This window comes from Phocoena phocoena, chromosome 6 (genome assembly GCF_963924675.1).
Source record: "Phocoena phocoena chromosome 6, mPhoPho1.1, whole genome shotgun sequence".
In the NCBI taxonomy this organism is placed as follows: domain Eukaryota; kingdom Metazoa; phylum Chordata; class Mammalia; order Artiodactyla; family Phocoenidae; genus Phocoena; species Phocoena phocoena.
The window spans coordinates 66,041,998-66,058,720 of record NC_089224.1 but is presented as its reverse complement, the minus strand read 5'-3'; the positions used below and the strand labels follow the sequence as shown (position 1 = coordinate 66,058,720).

Here is a 16,723-nt window from a genome sequence, read left to right as displayed (position 1 = left end):
GAAATACACCAAATGAGCCTGGAACATCTTTGAGAGACAGAAAGTAAGGAAGTGCTTCCATTGGCCAAAGCTGGAACAGTTTGAACAATAAAATAACATAGTATTGGATTATACCCCAAAGTAGAAAATGGATATCCATAAGTCCATACTGATAAAAGAAATGCTCAAATAAACAAACAAATAAGAGATAATAGACAACTCTCCCAATACAGAAAAATTCCAAATAATTTATCTAGGTAACTCCCCTCAAAGAGATGGAGCATATATCTTCACTCCTTAAAGTGTAACCTTTTCCCAAAAAGTACAGTGGAGGAATCTAGCATATACTGCCTAAGCCAGGTATTCAAGGTCAACATAAACAGTGACAAGTCATGTTGATATTATGTACCCATGATATATGATGAAAATGGCACTTTACCTCTGTGGTCCCCTCAAAACCCATAACCCTAGTCTAACCATGAGAAAAATATCATACAAAATACCCAATAAGTACTCTCACAACTGTCAAGGCCATCAAAAACAAGGTATATCTAAGGGACCAAGAGGAGCCTACAGAGATATAACAACCAAATATAATGTGATATCCTGGTGGGACCCTGATATACAAAAAGGACGTTTGGTAAAAACGAAGTGATTCTGAATAAAGTATAGACTTCCAATACTAATCTATCAATGCTTCATCAGTTGTGACAAATGTACTGTAATAATATAAGATGTTAATAATAAGAGAAACTGGGTACAGGCCATACAGAAATTCTCTGTACTATTCTTAAGAACTTTTCTGTAAATTTAAAACAACTCTAAAATAAAAGGTTTATTTTAAAAAAACAACAAAACATTGAATATTGGCAGTTTCATATTATTTAACATAATACAGGATCTTTGTGAGAATTGAAGTAGAAAATATATGTAATTCACTTAACACACTGCCTGATTCAGGAGAAGTGTTCAATAAATGGTAGTTTTTATGAGGATGACTTTTATTATTATCATTATTGTTATTTCACACAAAATAACTGAAGATTAAGGGGTGAAAAAACGGTGGCATATGTTTATTCAGTATTTACTGTATGCCAAGTACTGAGGCTAACCAGTTGAGATTTAGCCATGGACATGATACACATGGCCCCTGGTCTCCTACAAATTTTGGATAGAGTGACAGCAGAGAGAAGCCATAGTTTGAGATGGTAGAGAAGACATAAAAACTTTATAAAATAAGATAAACTTTGCAGAAATATAAAAGCACAGGAACTCATATAGAGAAAGAAAACACACTACTTAACCTTAGTAGTAGTACTAAGTACTATGTAGTAGTAGCCTGGAGGCTCCTGTGGGTGTGTTTTAACCAACACTAGCTGATTTTCATAGTGATGAACTACAGTCTTCAAGGGAAAGTAATGAGGTTTTTCATATACTGTTTAATTAGTAAGTGAAATGTGTAGCAAAAATTTTAAAGGAGTAACTTTTATTGTTTGAAAAATCTGCTATGTGAGAAACCTCATTCCTTTTTTCATTCTACTTTTTATTATTTCTTAAAACTTCTTTAGTCTCCTCCCTTCACCCACATTTAAAAAAAAGTCAGCCCTCACGTAATTTAATCCCATAACAAGGTTGCATGTGTAGCATAGCACTGTTTCTTACCACTCTGCTCTCTATCCCAAATGACAGCTGCCTTGTCCTTTCCTAATTAGTTTTTTCCATATTTATTTGATGACCCTCACTTAATGCCTTCTTCATCTGTTAGCAATGGACCACCTAAGGCTTTTAGGATGAATATAGAAGCCCAGCTTATTCAGTATGCCAGAAAATAAAGTCACCTCAAATTTAAGACAATACTCCATTTCCTCAATAACAGTCCAAAAAAAAAAAAGATTTTTTTAGGCTAATATCAATTTGTAAACTTTAAGGTAAGTACATGAAATAAGCAAATTTCTTCTTAGGATATTTAATTTTTCAATTTAGTTACACACCTTTAAAATAACATGTTACCTGAAATATTTTAATTTATAAATTCTTCATTTTGCTCTCACATTTCATTAGACAGTTCAAACTTCTCACATGGCTTATTGACATCGGTGACTTTTTGTCATCACGAGAACTATTTTTTGAGTTATCTAGCACAGTTTTCCAGAGCACATCGTGTTTACTTACATTTTAGTTGTTTCAGATACAGCACTTTCCAAATCCATGTGTGACTGGAAGTTTTATCTCAGACGAGATTCCTACTTGACTATATTAAAGCAGGTGTTTTTTTGTTGGATCTCTAGGTTATATGATAGCCATAACTTAACCAGTTACCATATTTCTTTTTCAAGTGATCTTTTGAAAACTTGCTTTATAATGATCCAACGCCTGCAATGTTCAGTCCTTTCCTAGGAATGTTTATTAAATTGATAGTAAAATTTTGCTACCTTTTTTAATGATTCTATCAGATGATCTTTTTAAGCATCCATATATACCATTGATTGAGGTTGTTTCAGACTAAGATATCTTTACAAATACGACTTTGTTGTTCAAAATAAAGAGATTAAGAGATGGCCCTTATTTAAGAAACTTTGTCAAGATTCAGTTGTAAGGTAACTTCCTCTTTTCTGAAGAAAATTTTAATTCCCCTTATATATAGACATATATGGGAATATAGGTAGGCAGTTTTAAATAAGGAGGGGTTTTAAATTTAGTAAATGAAAATTTGGCTTAATACAGTAAGTTCTCTACAGTAGTGGTTTTTAAACTCTAGTGTGCCCTGGAGGGCTTGTTAAAACACATTGCTTTGCCCCACTGGAGTTTTTGATTCAGTGGGTCTGGGGTGAGACTTAAGAATCTATATTTCTCACAAGTTCCAAATGATGATGATGTTGCAGTTAGGGACCCTACTCTGAGAAACAAGTGCTCTACAAAGTAGTTTAAATTACCTAGAGCAATATTTTGCCTTCTTTTACACTACAGGTATCCTGACTTATTGTATGAACAAAACGTTACTGATTTCAGAAGAGAAGGGATCTAGAACTGCAGAAATAACTGGCTGTTGCATTAAAATATTCTTTTAATGACATAGATTTCCTGCACATTGAAAGAAAATAGTCAATAAATCATTTTTTAAAGCAGTCATAAACCTTGGTATCACTTCAGATTATTTTACAGAGTGAAGTTACTGGTCTGAAATAAAATTGATTGTAAAATGCAAGTATTTATTATCACTATATAGTATTTCCATTAAAAAGGAATTTATTTTCCTTATCAAATAAAATTTTAGAAATAGTACATTGCTGTTGGAAAGAAAATGTATTGTGGTATTTAGGAACTAAATCCATCTAAGTAGTTGAGACATATGAGCTGGGCTCTGGTTTTGTTGAGATTAACATCTCTAAAGTAAATGAATGATCAGTCCTACCACAGGAAAGACATTTTAAAGTTAATAAAAACTAGCAAGTGACCTAATTTTATTATAAAACAGTAGATAAATTGAAAAATAGGAGTGTAATCAGTAATATCAGAGCTGCTTATTAAAAACTTACCTGAGAAATTCAATCTAAACTTAAATTAGAGCAACCTGAGAAATAGGTGGAACTCTCGCGTGACATAGTTTATAATTGCACTGAAGCTTTGAACAGTTTTAAAACAACAACAAAAAGCTCATATTCCTTTTACTTCTGTTTATATTTCAAAAAGGAATGGTCTAGTGTATCAAGAGCCATCCAAGTATTTCACCTGGTAATATGTCTTTTGGAAACTTATCCTAAGTAGTAGTACAAACAGAAGTTATAAGCACAAAGATTTTTGTTTCAGAATTCTTTTAGAATAGCAAAAACTTGGAAGCAACCTAAAATGTCTAATTACAGGGGGAAAGGTCATTAAATTACAGGATAGCTACTGAATGAAAACTATTTGACCATTTAAAATGTTTATTTTAAAGATTATATAGAACTGTGGGGTAATTCTTAAGATATAAGAGCAGAATATAAAATTATATTTTAAAATACATATGCATATGAGGAAAGGTAGAAGGGAAAATCCAAAAATAATAATAATAATTTTGTTAGGGTAGTTATTGAATGAACAATTTTTTTCCTACATCTCAGTCCAATGTGTTGCTGTATGTGTGTTTTTTGGTAACAAACTAGACCATATCAAGTCCTACTTAGGAAGCTACAATTCTTGACTTGCATTGGATTTGCCCTACAGATACTGAAGTCAGGCCTCGTAAGTTTTGGAAATGATACAAGCCAGAAAACCCCTTTGCCTTCTACCAAATAGATAACTAAAGTTCCACTGTTGATTTAAGAGCTTCTGTTTCTGTTTTTTAATTTGTTATTTCAAGATTATGAGAATACATTCTTGATTACTGTGTGACATTTATGAGAGTTTTATGTTTTCTTTTTTTTATTCTTGGAAATTTGCTTCACAATGAGGTTATATTAATAGTCATGCAGTATGTTTCTGTAGAAAGGCAAAGTAATGTTTTTTTTTTTATTTTTCTTTTACAGAAAAGAGCTGATCCTCTCTGGCACTTTAAATCCAATTAAGGACTTACATCTGGGAAAACTGGCCTTAACTAAGTTTCCAAAGAGTCCAGAAACATGGATTCACAGGTTTGGTTAATTTACACCATAGGATTCTTACTTAGAATTTAGAGTGGCTGGAGAAAAAAAAAACAAACAGAATGTGAAGCAGGTCACACAGTGATTCAGAGTATGAATTCTAAAGTCAAATTATGTCTACATTTAAGTCTAGATGCCATCACTTTATGTGATCTTCAGAAATTGTTTAACCTCTTCAAGCTTTGGTTTTATCATTTGTAAAATGGGAATAATAATTATACCTATCTCAGAATAAATGGTTGAGTTAACATCAGATAATGCATGTAAACACTACCATAGTGCCTGGCATATATGAAATACTCAGTAAATTTTAGCTATTATTATTAACTGTCTGAAGCAATCATGGAAATTGCATTTAGATATTCAACTGTAATGAGCAATTTGAGTTTTATTAAACTTGGATTTAATTCATTCAGGTGTGTTCCTGGTAAAGATGGTGGTGGTGATGGTTATGGTTATTAAAATTAACCAAGTAAGGGCAACTGAGGTGAATGGTGTGTGGGCTGAACTAGAGTTGCTAAGACTGTAAATGCATAGAATATTTTTAGGTTAAAGGCCTGAAGCAGATATCCAAAGTGCATGTAAGAACTCTTTTCAAAATCCTGGCTCTCTGGAAGCATCCTACTCTTGGATCCCATGTAACTACTCTCTTTTGACTAAAATGAGATGGTGTAGGCTTACTGGTTGGGGTCAGTGAGGAGAATCTCTGAAGAAATCTGTTCTTAAGCCCCTTATAACTTTTCTTACATCCTGAGTATTTTTAGGATCTTAAAGTCAGTTTAAGGTTTCTTAACTGTAATCTTGCCTTTGGCTAGCCTTGCAGAGCAGCTACTTCCAAATGATATAGTTAGCTGTATTTTCTTCCTACTAGAAATAGGGATAGCAGACTACAGAGAGATATATGATTGTGTGCATAGAGGTTAGGAAAGGGGTGGTGGCAGGGGAAGGGAGTTATTAAATATGCAGCCATCATTTATTGGCTTATTATTTTATAAAGCAAGTTTTGGTTGTTAAAAATAACTTCTATTATTTGAAAATGACAAAATGAGTTTTCTTACTCAATTTCCTGTACCCTGGGTTGGAAATTTTTAATCTAAAAAGAATGCTTTCTTATGAGAAAATATTTGTAAAACCTGAAGACATTAAGTGGTTAGAGACACTTTTTTAGTGCTTTTCATTTAAATGTATGCTAGTGAAAATCTTAAATAGACAAAGGGAAAATCTGTGGATAAAGACATTTTAAAACCTCCTTGGTGGTTTAACTAATCATATTGTATTTGTTTCCTTCCAGATTCTGTGCTATAATATAGAAATTTTGCTTCATGAAAGCTTAATACAGCTTCTTGTTTGCAAACAAACAAATACACGTAGGACGAGGCATGCACATATAATGAAAAGTGAACCGGGACTTCCCTGGTATCCCAGTGGTTAAGACTTCTCCTTCCAATGCAGGGGGTGCAGGTTCAATCCCTGGTCAGGGAACTAAGATCCCACATGCCTCACTGGCCAAAAAAACAAAACTTAAAACAGAAGCAATATTGTAACAAATCCAATAAAGACTTCAAAAATGATCCACATCAAAAAAAAAATCTTAAAAAATAAATAAAAGTGAACTATGCTCCTCTTGATTATTTACCAGCCATTAATTAATATCACCCCCTCCCACACACACAGTACCACCACACACACACACACACACACACACACACACACACACATACACACACACACACACACACACACACGTTGCCTTTACATTTCCTGGCCAAATGAAGTTTTGAAGTTGTCATTTTGGAACTGATAACATTCTCTTTTTGACAAATGTTAACATTTCGGAAAGCTTTTTGTTTAATCTTTGTCCTTTATTCCCCGCCACCACCCATATCCATAAATTAATTATGTCTTTAAAAACAAAAACAACAAAACAACCCCCCCCCAAAAAAAAGTTTGAAAACTGGGCATTATTTTGCATTGTCTATGAATGGAAATTAAATTGAGAATAAAGAAAACTCTGGTTGTTTTCCTCTGTGGTTTATTTTCTTTCCTCATTTCTTTCCCACATGTTACCTTAACAGGCGATGGGTGCTACAACAGCTAATTCAGGAAACCTCCTTGCCTTCCTTTGTGACCAAAGGAAACTTGGGAATAATTCCTGCGGAAAGGACACAGCAACTAATACGAGAAGAGATGGAGGTCTGTGGTGAAGCAGCAGGGAGATACCCAAGCAACTATAATGCCTGGTCCCATCGCATCTGGGTTTTACAGCACCTGGCCAAGCTAGATGTCAAGGTAGGGCTGTTATTCTATGTCCCTAGGCATACTTCCTGCCTGCCATTTAAATCTTCTGGTAGTATATAGTAGTTCCTTCTCAGAGGAGCTTTAAAAGAAAGAAGTAGAGGAACTAATGACCCAGTAGGCCGGAGAGGATTGTAAGAACTGATATCTCCCGAGAAACCCTGGTAATTTTTTTTAAAAAGTTTGCATTCCTCACCAGCACGGTGTTGACACTCTTAAGGCTAGTCCATTGGTAGAACAAAGCGGGTTTAAGCAGTAAGGAAGACTGAGCATAACTCATTTTGCCCTGAAACAGGAAGAGATTATTAAACCTTATGGAACTGAAATTGTTCTTTCTTGGTAGTCTTTTGTTTTGTGACTTAAAGTGCTAAATCAGCTGGCTGCCTTTTCACAATCTCCTCTGCTGGGGAGGGAACAGAGGATCTCACCCAGGTGTCCCCAAACTTGGCTGAATCTGTAAATTACCTGAGAATTCCTGTGTCCCACCCCAGGCCTACTGAATTGAAATGAAGGTAGGATTTAGAGATCAGTATTTTTCACAGGCTCGGGGGTATTTGGATGCAGAGCCAGGTTGAGAACTGTCACAGCCTAATCCTTTTAGTTTAGAAATGAGGAGATGGAAGTTTCCATAGAATTTTAATGGCTTGGACTTAGCCACGGTTGTATCATTTATTATTCATCAGAATGAGAGCCAGGTATCCTTGTGCTCCTTCTTACATACTACAGCTTCTCTATTTTTTCTTCACTTCTTGTGGTATCAGTGCCTTAAGAATCTAGGGTACTCTTCTAAAAGCTTCCCAGACTTGAGACAATTTAAAGGGGTCAGAATGTCTCATGTGGTGCTTTCAGATTAATAGCGAAGCATTCTCTAATTTTTACTCACCACCCCCTTCCTACGTCTCCCTTCAGGTCCCCTCTCCCCTCTCTGTGTCCTAGCCAGAGATTCCTCCAGGACAATTAGGAGAGCCTTCACTTCTGAGGGATTTTAAGCCAACAGTTCTGGAAGAGAAGCCCTTCCCTCTAGTTTACATGGCTTTGCATTTCAGGAGGGGAGGCTACCTAATGGAGTGGAAAGAGAAAAGACAGAATCACATTAACCTGAGTTCAGATTCTGGCCCTATTAGCTGTGTGTGTAAAGTAAGGCTTTAATGTTTTCATCTGTAAGATAGGGGCTCTACTGCCTGCCTCAGTGGATTACTGAGAATTACTTGGGGTAATGTGTATAAAGTACTGGGCACCTAATAGAGGCTCACTAAATTTTAGTTCCTTTCTCTGCTCCCCATAGATAGAAAACTTAGATGAAACTTGCCTACCAATTTGCTAGGTCAACTCAGTGCAATTCATTCATGAAAAAGTAGTGAAACCCTGTCATTCCCAGACACTGTTGTATACACTGGGTGAGGCATAAAGACAAAAAGCTTGCTCTCAACAAATTGAAAAATCTAGTTGAAGAAACACATACCGACAGTTACAAAGCAGTGTGACACTTGCAGGAACTGAGGGAATCTCCAGGTACAGTGGGATCACAGAAATGGCTCCTCATCCAGACTGGGCTCATTGGAAACAGCTGCCAGAGGGAGGGATGCTACACTGTGGGGGTGTCTGGAGGAATGAATTCAAGTTATCTGGTGGGTTGTGAGGGATATGGAGTGCTTTAAAACCAGTCATCTCCACTCCACAACTTGGTATCCTGTGGGAGGTGGAAAGAGGTAAGGGGAGGGTTGAGGATAAAGGAAGGCAGAGTCCAGGTAAGCTGAGAGGTCTTTGGAAACTTTCCTGCCTTTATGTGAACCTTTTAAAGTGGCATTCCCGTAAATCAGAAACATGAGGCCAAGGTGAAATTCTTGGTTCCTTGAGACCATCCATTGTTGAAGATGACAACGCGTTAGTAATGTGTTGACTTATCTGCCCTGGTCCACTGCTAGTCTCACATGTTGTCAGTCTGCCCTCCTCTGCCCTTGGGGGGACTTGGCACTCTTCCTGTCACCACTGCCACTGTCTCTCACTCTCAGTGAAGTGCACTGAATTTACAAAATCCCCTTTCTGTTCTTGTAAGCCATTGGGCCCAGCTAGGAGATCATGTACTATGCTTTGCCTGTTAGAGGAAGTAATCACAAAAGTACCAGTTGTCTAGAGCAGCTTAAAAATACATATGAACTGAGTGGCATTTTTTTACTTAGAAAACTGAAAATGATTTTTTAAAGTGCTGATATTCAGCATTGATAAGGCTATAAAAACAAGCATTGTAGAAATTGGTATAATCTTACCAAAGGGCAACATGGCAGCATTTACCAGATGTTACCCCCCAAAATGTGTGTTATCTCTAATCTAGCAGTTCTGCTTCTAGGAATTCATCCTAAAGAAAAAATGGGAGGTGCAGTATGATATAGTGATTAAAGGCTCCACTCAGTGGTCATACAGACATAATTTGAATCTTGACTCTCCCACCAATTTGCTGTGTGACATTAAGAGCGTTGCTTAGCCTCTCTAACCTTCAGTTTTCTCATCTGTAAATTGGGGATGATGATAATTCCTACCTCATCGAGGGACGTAAATTAAGTGGGAGAATCTACATAACGTGGCTATCACAAGTGCTCATACTAATTGATCAATAAACACTGGCTGTTATATTAAATATGGGAGTTTGGTATATAAAAATACCGTTTATAATAGTGAAAGACTGGAAACAGCCTAATCCTCTAGTAACAAGGGATTGGTTACATTACAGTCCATCACAAAGTGGAATATTTTATTGCTACTAGAAATTATATTCTAGAAGATTATTTAAAGAAAAATATTCATTATAGGTTAAGGATATAAAAGTAAATAAGAGATGGGCCTACTACAATTTTTTTATGTTATTAGCATTGAATGCTATTTAACATGTTTAGAACAGTACCTGGTGTATTGTAAGTGCTCAACAGATATTTATACACACAAACACAGTGCTGTTACAGATATATTTTCTTATATTTTCTATAAGCATGCGTTTTCTAGTCAGAAAAAAAAGGTTAGAGAATAAAGAATGTTTACCAGTGCTCGGGAGTAGAATTATGAGAGGTTTTAATTTTCTGTTTTTTGTTCCCTGTAATATTTGTGTGTTTCAGTGGACATATACTGAAGTAAAATTTTAAAATAGTCTAATTTGAGGGTGGGGTGGAAGGAAACAGTCACAGTTGAACAGAGTTCATTACTACTAGCCAATTGAAAGCTGATACCGTGTGTCACCTGAAAAAGCACATAGGGTCATTTCTCCAAAAAAGATATACAAATGACCAAGAAAGATATGAAAAGATGTTCAACAGCATTAACCACTGGGGAAATGCCAATCAAACCACAGTGAGATACCATTTCACACAACTAGGATGACTAAAATAAAAAAGACAATAACAAGTGTTGACAAGGATGTAGAGAAATTGGAACCCTTATACATTGGTGGTAGGAATGTGAAACAGTGCAGCCACTGGGGAAAAGTTTGGCATTTCCTCAAAAAATTAAACATAGAAACACCATGTATGACCCTACAATTCCACTGCTAGGTATATATCCAAAAATATCGAAAGCATATGTTCATACCAAAGCGTGTATGAGAATGTTCATAGCAGCATTACTCATAAAAGCCAAAAAAAAAAAAGTAATACCCCAAATGTCCAGTATCTGAGGAATAGAAAAACAAAATATGGTATATCCATACAGTGGTCTTTTATTCAGCCATAAAAAAGGAATGAAGTTCTGATAAATACTATAACATGGTGAACCTTGAAAACAATATGCTGATTGAAAGTAGTATTCCATTTATATGACATATTCAGAATAAGCAAAGCAGATTAGTGGGTGCCAGAGGATAGGGGGAATGGGGAATTAGAGGACTCCTAATAGGAATAGGGGTTGTTTTGGAGATGATGAAAATGTTTTGAAATTATAATCATCAGAGATAGGCAAATGAAAACCACCTCACTCCTCTCATAGTGGCTGTCATCAAAAAGTTTATCATCAAAAATAACAAATGTCGGCAAGGATGTAGGAAAAAGGGAACCCTAGTACACAGTTGGTGGGGATGTACATTGGTGCAGACACTATGGAAAACAGTATGGAGGTTCCTCAAGGAACTAAAAATAGAGCTACCATATGATCCAGCAATCCCACTCTTATTTTTTCATAAATGCTGCTTTTCTTTTTATCATTCTATTTGAAATTCTTTAATTTGCAGATTTAAAGAATTCACTGCTGAATTTTGTCTTACCTACTTAAAAAAGCCATTTATCATTGATGTTAAGTAAGTTTGAGACAGATAGTGAAAGTCATGAGCACTTGAAAATTCCTGTTATTCTTGCATCATGTTTTTGTAGTAAACCCTTAGAATTAAGTAGTGAACAAAACAGACATGGTCTCTGCCCTGATGACACTTACAGTGAAGAAGAAATAATTACATTGAGTCTATTGTTGAACAAATAGTAAGTTAGGTATAATACAGATTCATTAAATGCAAAAGAAAGTTTCCATCAAAGTGATCTCTGAATTTATATTTTTCCTTCAATATAAGCATTACTTGAAAATGAACACCCAAATGTCTATCATTATTTTAGAATCTGTCTTTTCTATGTGTGTGCCAGTCAGAATGTGATCAAAGTCTAGGGAAAGCTCCATAAATTCTGCGGCAGTAAAAAAAAAAAAAAATCAATTACTTTATAAAAGAAAGGGAAAATTAGAATTTACTGAGCTTCCACTAAGTGCAAGCTTCCACTAAATGACAACACTGTGTTGGGCATTATATACAAAATATTGGTAGGAATGGTGTTGTCAAAACAAGAAATGAGTCGGAAGAGAAATCCAAAGCATTAATGGAGAAAGTAAAACCTTTGGCAATTCCTCATTTCACTTCCCTTTTTTCTTCCTACAAGATTCTTCTTGATGAACTATCTTCTACTAAACACTGGGCGTCCATGCATGTTTCAGACCACAGTGGATTTCACTACCGCCAGTTTTTATTAAAGTCTTTGGTTAGCCAAACTGTGACAGATGGTTCTGTATTGGAGCAAAATACGTTGAGAAGTGAGCCAGCTATAGTTCTTCCAAAAGATGAAGAAGCAGTGGCTTCAGCAGAGGAATCAAGGATAAATCTTCCCCATCTTCTAGAAGAAGAAGTTGAATTCAGCACTGATCTTATTGATTCCTACCCAGGACATGAAACCCTTTGGTGTCATAGGTAAGAGAAAGGAAGATCTATTTCCTGCATAAAACTGTGTGTGTCCTTATGAGAGCTACAGAAGGTCTTACATCTGACTCGTGCCTACTTGGGTAAATATGGTAATCTGATTGTGGAACTTTGCCTGAGTGCGTCAGAGGAGTTTGTGTTACCATATACTCCTCCTCATGGTCATGATCAATATGAAGTTCCTCATGCAGATCTTTGCCAATGGCTCAAGATGGTGGCGTTCATCCTTGACTGCGCCACAGAATAAGGTGTGTTACTTTCAAACTAAAGAAAGTTTCTGGACTCCCTCCTTGGAGATCCTGATACTTAGCATATCTGGGATGGAGTGCTGCCATCTGTTTTTTAAAATATAAAGAAAAAACCCTGACAGGTAAATTTGATACATAGTCAGGGCTGAGACCATTGATTAGACCCTGAGAATAGTTAGACATTTTTATTGTTCTTCCCAACCGTGATGGCCTGCAGATTAATTTACCTTAAGTATAATCTCTTGACACTTTTTGCTTTTTTAAAGTAATATGTACTTTGGGAGTGAATCAGGATTATTAGGAAGGAGTGAAAGAGGGTTAGCAACCTCATAACTTGAGTTTTAAGAACCTTTGACTGTACTTTTCATGTTGAAATGAAATCCAGGTATGGGAACCCCCGATTGATTTATTTTGGATTATCATTTAGTTGGAGGCATCTCTGGCATTATATGTACAGATTTTACTGTAAGTTACAGGATTCTGTTTGTAGACAAAAGAGTTGCCTGTGTTAGGCGGGAGGTAGGCATTTAAAATATTTGTGTATTTTTTAAGTTAAATGTGATTTGTTCCCTTTTTCCAGTCTAAATATATTTGGAAGATATATTAGAAGATGGAAGACAGTCCCCCACTTTGGCATCTTCATAAATACAGAATTTTCTTTTTCCCTTAAAAACAAAACATTTTTATTACACATTTTTAGGAGAGAAGATAGATCTTGCATGTTTTGCTGTTACCGATTTTTTATTGCTGTTTTATATTTAGACACATTAATAGCAAGACTCAAAGAATATTAAAAATTATATTTGTGTTTGAGAGAGAGCTAGATCATTAGAACAGAAACTTTCTTTGTTCATATAAAGATTAATTGGAGTTTGGAGTGGGGAGAAGAGGCAGTTGGGATGACCTGTATATTACAGGAATGAATTATATTTTCTACTGATTCAGTGCCCTTAAGCAGCTTATCAGCCCTTTTAGATTTGTCCTCTGTAAAATGGGTGTTATATGCTCCTTTGTCTGCTCCCAAATAAGCTGGGAAAATGAATAGAATTCTCTTTTAAGGGCTTAGAGTTATTAATATGAATGATGAAGTATAACAACCTAGAAACTACCTAAGGTAGTTTACCTTATTTCATACAGAGATGTATACCCCTTTGAGTCACAATTTTTGGAAATTAGGCACATGGATCTTCATTTTTAACAAATAACTCCAGATGATTCTAAGGGCAGGAGAACTCTCCTTAGAGGAAGAACAGGAACTGTGTCTTTTAACATACTTTTCTCAGAGCCCAGCACATCCCTACTGCATGTCGGTGTTTAATAAGACTATAGTGCTGGATTTAGGGGAGAATTCAGAGGGTTTCTAAGATAATAAGTCCAACCACAGCAGTTCTGTTCTTATTAAAGAAAGTATTGGATAGAGGCCATACACTAAGCCTCTAGAGGAGCTAATATTTAATTCTCTTGTTTCTGAAAATCACTTGTCTTTTAGGATATCAATGAGGTTAATTTTTGGTTTTGTTTTATATTTTAACTTATAGCAGAGATTGAGCTAAGACCCATTTCTAGTTTCATATTATAGTAACAGGTGTAACAACACCAAGTGATTGTCATCATCTCAGTCCATTTTTTTTAAACACCTTCGAGGTAGCATTCTTTCTCACAAACCAGTAATCTGGGTTTGTGAGGCTCTGTCCAAATACCCAGAGACTACATCTTAACTATTCTTCCTCCTTCCCCCAGATAGCTCTGGGTTACGAAGGGGGCACTGAACTGAGTACTGTATGTTTTAAGATTATCGACTTTTTTGTCTTTTCTGAAAAGCTTGACTTTGTGATGTGACTTTTCTTTTTCTATTCTCTTCTTTACCCTCTTTCACAGGCGGCATGTTTTCTACCTTCAGCATCACTTAAATGGTAGGTTTCCTCACAGCGTGGTCCAGTTGTCACCTGCAGACAGCCCAGGGGGGACTTTGAGTGACTTGCACCTCATCCCAGCAGGACCGCATACATCTCAGGCAATGGAGGTGGATGGACTCAGTGACTCTAGCAAGCAAGGCTATTCCCAGGAAACCAAACGCCTGAAGCGGACCCCTGCTCCAGACTCCCTGGGCCTGGAAATGGAGCACAGGTTCATCGATCAAGTATTGTCCACCTGCCGGAACGTGGAGCAGGCCAGGTTTGCCAATGCATACAGGAAATGGCTGGTTACATTGAGTCAATGAAAGAGGTGGATTAGTCCTGCAAGGTTCCCCTTTTAGTGCAATATTGCTTTCCTTTCTTATTTACATAGTTGCATGAACTGTTTGCTATTATTGTCTAACTATATGTGCTTCATCTTTAGGTTAAAAGTCCATAGTAAATCTTGCATTTTATTTATTTTGTTAAGAACTGGCATTCCTTTGGGGATAAAATAATTGTGTAGTTCCTTCCTGCTGAACAGTGAGTCTTAATTTTTTTCTTTTAAACTTCTCATCCTTTATATTCCTGTACTTGAGGCTTTTCTCATTTGGTTCTCCAGATTGGTTCACACACACCTCAACCCACCTCAGTGTGGTTGCTGCATAGGCTAGTTTTTTTTTAATTAAAAATTTATGTTGTTTAGCTTAAGAACAATACAAATTCAAAATTACTTGATCTAATTGTTGTTTTGAGAATCAAATGGCCAGATGGATGGATGTGTGAAAATACACACCATTTCTCTTTCTCTAGTATGTTCTACTCAAGTCATAGACCAACATAACCAAAGTCAGAAGTATTGGAATTTATATGAACAACATGCTTCCAATATAGTCCATTTTAAAAATGGTTATTTTTTAAAAAAATAATTTTAAGAGTTTATGTAATTGTAGTAGAAAATTATTTTTACTACTACTAGCTTTGATAGGTTTTTACCTCAATTAAAATCAATTTAAAAAAAACCTAGAATGCTGTTTTTAGTTATTACTACTTACTTTCCTCCAAATTCACCATGAAAAATGGGAAGCTTATGCATAGAAATGTGTCCATTAAAAATCTTCCTTTTTAAAATTTAAGTTATTAAGGATACACTGGATAAACTATAAAGTTTTTGTGAAGTGATTATTAAAAGTTTACTGGCAAAAGCCAGGGGGGATGAATAGTTTTGAAGGTTAGTTCTTCAGTCTTTATTTTAAAAAATAAAACAATTTAAAAACTTTGATACTAAATTTATCAGGGACAACTTACCAAAGTATACACCTTTTAGCTGTATCTTATCTTTTCAATAATAAGGGCTGGGTTTTTTAGGTAGGTGAGGCAGGTGTGGGGAAAGTTCCAGGTAATGTCTAATGTCTTAATATGAAAGAATGCTTTGCATTTCTTCTTTCCACACACCTTTCTCTTTATTTTCCCATTCCATTTTTTTGTCATCTCCACTTTTGTATATTTTTCCTTATCTGTTGTATTTCATGGATGTGTACTAAACATAATCTCCTCTCTGTTTCCAGTTAATTCCATACCCCATTAAACACACGTGCACACACACACACACACACAATATGAATATGAACTGCCCCTCTAAAAGTTCCCCTAATGATGGAAGTTGTCTATTATCCTGTGTATGTTTGAAATGTAATAGTGGCAGAAACAAGTGCACTATGCTTTGCCTGTTTTCCTCTTTATATGCTAGGTCACCTGTAGGGTGAGAAGACAGATGTAGGGAAAAGCAGACCTCTCCTATACCACTGTTACGGAGACTCTGGACTTGAGTGAGGAGCATTTCTTTAAGGGAAAAGAATAGGTCCTTTACTTGTATGTCATGATTTTGTTGAGTGGCAAAATGTCAAGTGAGACAAGAACACCAAAAAAATTGTCTAGACTGGTCCTTGTAGACAGAAGCTGCCTGTCCTTCTCTCTTAGGGCAAAAATTACCCTTTTTTAGCTTTTTATAGTATTTAGGTGAGAAAATGATTGGTATTATGAGCATAAATCTATGACCCTTTGTGTACAAAGCATATTTTGATTCAAATACCTCAAGGTCTACCTAGACCTCTATGGATAAAACTATTAATTTATGATTTTTAGCACCTGTGGGGCTTGGGGGGCAGACTACACACAGATGACATGGAAGATTCAGCACATTCCACTAATATATGTTGCCAAATTCTGGCCTCACTCAGTATTACGATTCTTCCAAGCATCATTTTAAGTATCATCATTTTAAGTATTAAGTAGTAGGGCTTCTTATGCTTTGATGTGAGAGTGTTGAGACATGAATACTCTGTGAAACATCAGCTAAATTTGATAATGCTCCACATCTTTTTATACCTTCCACAGTCTCTTGCCCTTCTTTGATGTTAACTGCCTTCATGTGTTTTAAGTCTCTTAACCCACCCTTACATGAAGCCATGC

At 35.9% G+C, this 16,723-nt stretch overlaps 1 protein-coding gene across 6 annotated transcripts in view; it reads left to right on the top strand.

Annotated features, from left to right (window-relative positions):
* The window catches only part of PTAR1 (protein prenyltransferase alpha subunit repeat containing 1), a 38,909-nt gene extending 24,332 nt beyond the window's left edge, over positions 1-14,577 (top strand). For 2 of the 6 annotated variants that reach the window (XM_065879331.1, XM_065879329.1), the window contains 5 exons: positions 4,485-4,589; positions 6,674-6,887; positions 11,795-12,099; positions 14,235-14,269; positions 14,354-14,577. In XM_065879331.1, coding sequence (XP_065735403.1) covers positions 4,485-4,589; positions 6,674-6,887; positions 11,795-12,099; positions 14,235-14,269; positions 14,354-14,577 — 883 coding nt within the window. Of the gene's footprint in view, positions 1-4,484; positions 4,590-6,673; positions 6,888-11,794; positions 12,100-14,234 lie in introns of all 6 variants that reach the window. The other 4 variants (XM_065879330.1, XM_065879327.1, XM_065879328.1 and 1 more) reach the window with 3 other exon arrangements.
* Positions 14,578-16,723: the final 2,146 nt, after the last annotated feature.